General features: G+C 35.7%; 1 protein-coding gene across 1 annotated transcript in view; it reads right to left on the bottom strand.

The window, feature by feature from the left end:
• Positions 1-2,081, bottom strand: part of LOC107579241 (protein MON2 homolog) — a gene marked incomplete at its 3' end in the record, with an annotated part of 4,363 nt that extends 2,282 nt beyond the window's left edge. Inside the window, exons 1-2 of the mRNA XM_016265092.1 lie at positions 2,051-2,081; positions 1,003-1,142 (exon numbers count right to left, since the gene is read on the bottom strand). Of these exons, the coding sequence (XP_016120578.1) occupies positions 1,003-1,120 (118 nt within the window). The remainder of the gene's footprint in view (positions 1-1,002; positions 1,143-2,050) is intronic.
• Between the last annotated feature and the right edge of the window lie 8 nt (positions 2,082-2,089).

The following is a 2,089-nucleotide window of genomic DNA, read 5'->3' as shown; positions in this document are numbered from 1 at the left end:
GTGTGTGTGTGTGTGTGCGTGCGCATGTGTGCGTGTGTGTGTGTGAGTGCGTGCGCATGTGTGCATGCGAGTGTGTATGTGTGTGTGCGTGCGCATGTGTGCGTGTGTGTGTGCGTGTGTGTGTGTGCATGTATGTGTGTGCATATGTGTGCGTGTGAGAATGTGTGAATGTGAGAGTGTGTGAGTGTGTGTGAGAGTGTGTGTGTGTGTGTGTGTGTGTGTGTGTGTGTGTGTGTGAATGTGTGTGCGTGTGTGCGCATGTGTGAGTGTGCATGTATGTCTGTGCGCATGTGAGTGCGTGTGTGCGCATGTGTACATGTGTGCGTGTGAGTGCGTGCATGTGTGTGTGCGCGCATGTGTGCGTGCATGTGTGTGTGTGTGTGCGCATGTGTACATGTGTGCGTGTGTGTGTGTGTGTGTGCGCATGTGTACATGTGTGCGCGTGCATACATTTATATCAATATCTATGTACGTATGCATAATATATTTGTAATTATTTGTTTATTTATATTTAATATATTAGGTAATAATTATTTATAATTAATTAGTTATATTAAATGTAATAAGCCTAATAATATGAATGCTAATATGTAATATTTTCTTCCTGTTTTATTTGTACAGCCATGACAATAAAGCACTTGGGAAAAAAAGAAAGAATATTTGCCCAGTTATATCAGCCTGTGTGTATTGTGTGTGTGTGTGTGTAGGTTTTTCTATACTGGTGGGGACTTAAACCTGAATACACACCAACTCATGGGGACTTGTGTCACGGTGGGGACCTAAATTGTACCCCATGGGTACAGAAGCTTATAAATCATACAGAATGAGGTTTTTTTTTGAGATTGTAAAAATGCAGAAAGTTTTCTGTGAGGGGTAGGTTTAGGGGTAGGGTTGGTGTAGGGCGATAGAAAATACAGTTTGTACAGTATAAAAACCATTACGCCTATGGAGAGTCCCTACAAGGACAGTGAACCAGACTGTGTGTGTGTGTGTGTGTGTGACCTGCAGGCGTGCTGGTGGACGAGGTGTTTCCTGCGCCGGGGAGGATGAAGAGCGACTGGATGAAGGAGCCCAGAGCGTTGACGATGTCTCTGAAGACTTTGGTGGAGTGCTGCTTCATGTCGTACGACTGACAGAAAGACCTGCACACACACGGTCACGAGATCTTTATGAACTCCGGAAGAAGAACAACATCTCATGACTGCAGGCAAACTGATAGATTCAGATTATAGATTATAAAAACGTGCCTTTTATATTATTAAGCTAATGAAATATATCATTTGTATCAAAAGATCTGTCAAAACAAGAGTTTATGTTAAACTTTATATACATATAAAACAGGAAAGAGTGTTTTTAGAGATTATAAAATGACATTTTTAGTCACCCTTCACTAGTTTAAATGCTTCTGTGTTGTGACAAAATCATTTTTAAAAGCAAAATTTAAAATTAACAAATTTTTAAATAAAGTTTGTTACTGTTTATTATATTTTACTTTATTTATTTGAAAATTTTATTTTTATATTAGATTTGATTTGATTGTGTTAGATTAATTTGTATAATTGATTGATTATTACAGTTTATATATTGTATTTTTATATTAGTTTACTGCATGTTACTGATTATAGTTTCTATGATATTGTTATATTAGATTAGATTAATCTGTAGAACTGATTGTATACAGTTTATATATTATATGACATACAAAATGTTTTTTTATGCTATTAAGCCAATAAAATAAATTAATTCAGTGTTTTTAGATGTTATGAATGTCATTTTCACTGGATAAGTTTTGGTAATTTTACTAGTACTTCAACAAATATTTTTATTTCATTTTATTTCAGGCAACATTTCAAAATTTTCAGCTAATATTTATATTTAATTTTATTTTAGCTTTATTTCATTAACAAAAAATATGCTTAATAGATCATTTTAATTAGCTAACAATAAAACTGTTTGGGTTCAGGGTTAGGAGACAGAAAATATCATTAGATCCGCATAAAAATAATAGCATGTCAGAAAAACACGTGTGTGCAAGTGTACAAGTGCTCACTGCAGTAAATGCGGCTGAACACACAGTCTGTGCACAGAC

This window comes from Sinocyclocheilus grahami, unplaced genomic scaffold (genome assembly GCF_001515645.1).
Source record: "Sinocyclocheilus grahami isolate Dianchi unplaced genomic scaffold, SAMN03320097.WGS_v1.1 scaffold15731.1, whole genome shotgun sequence".
Taxonomy (NCBI): Eukaryota; Metazoa; Chordata; class Actinopteri; order Cypriniformes; family Cyprinidae; genus Sinocyclocheilus; species Sinocyclocheilus grahami.
This window is presented reverse-complemented; position numbering and strand designations above follow the sequence as displayed.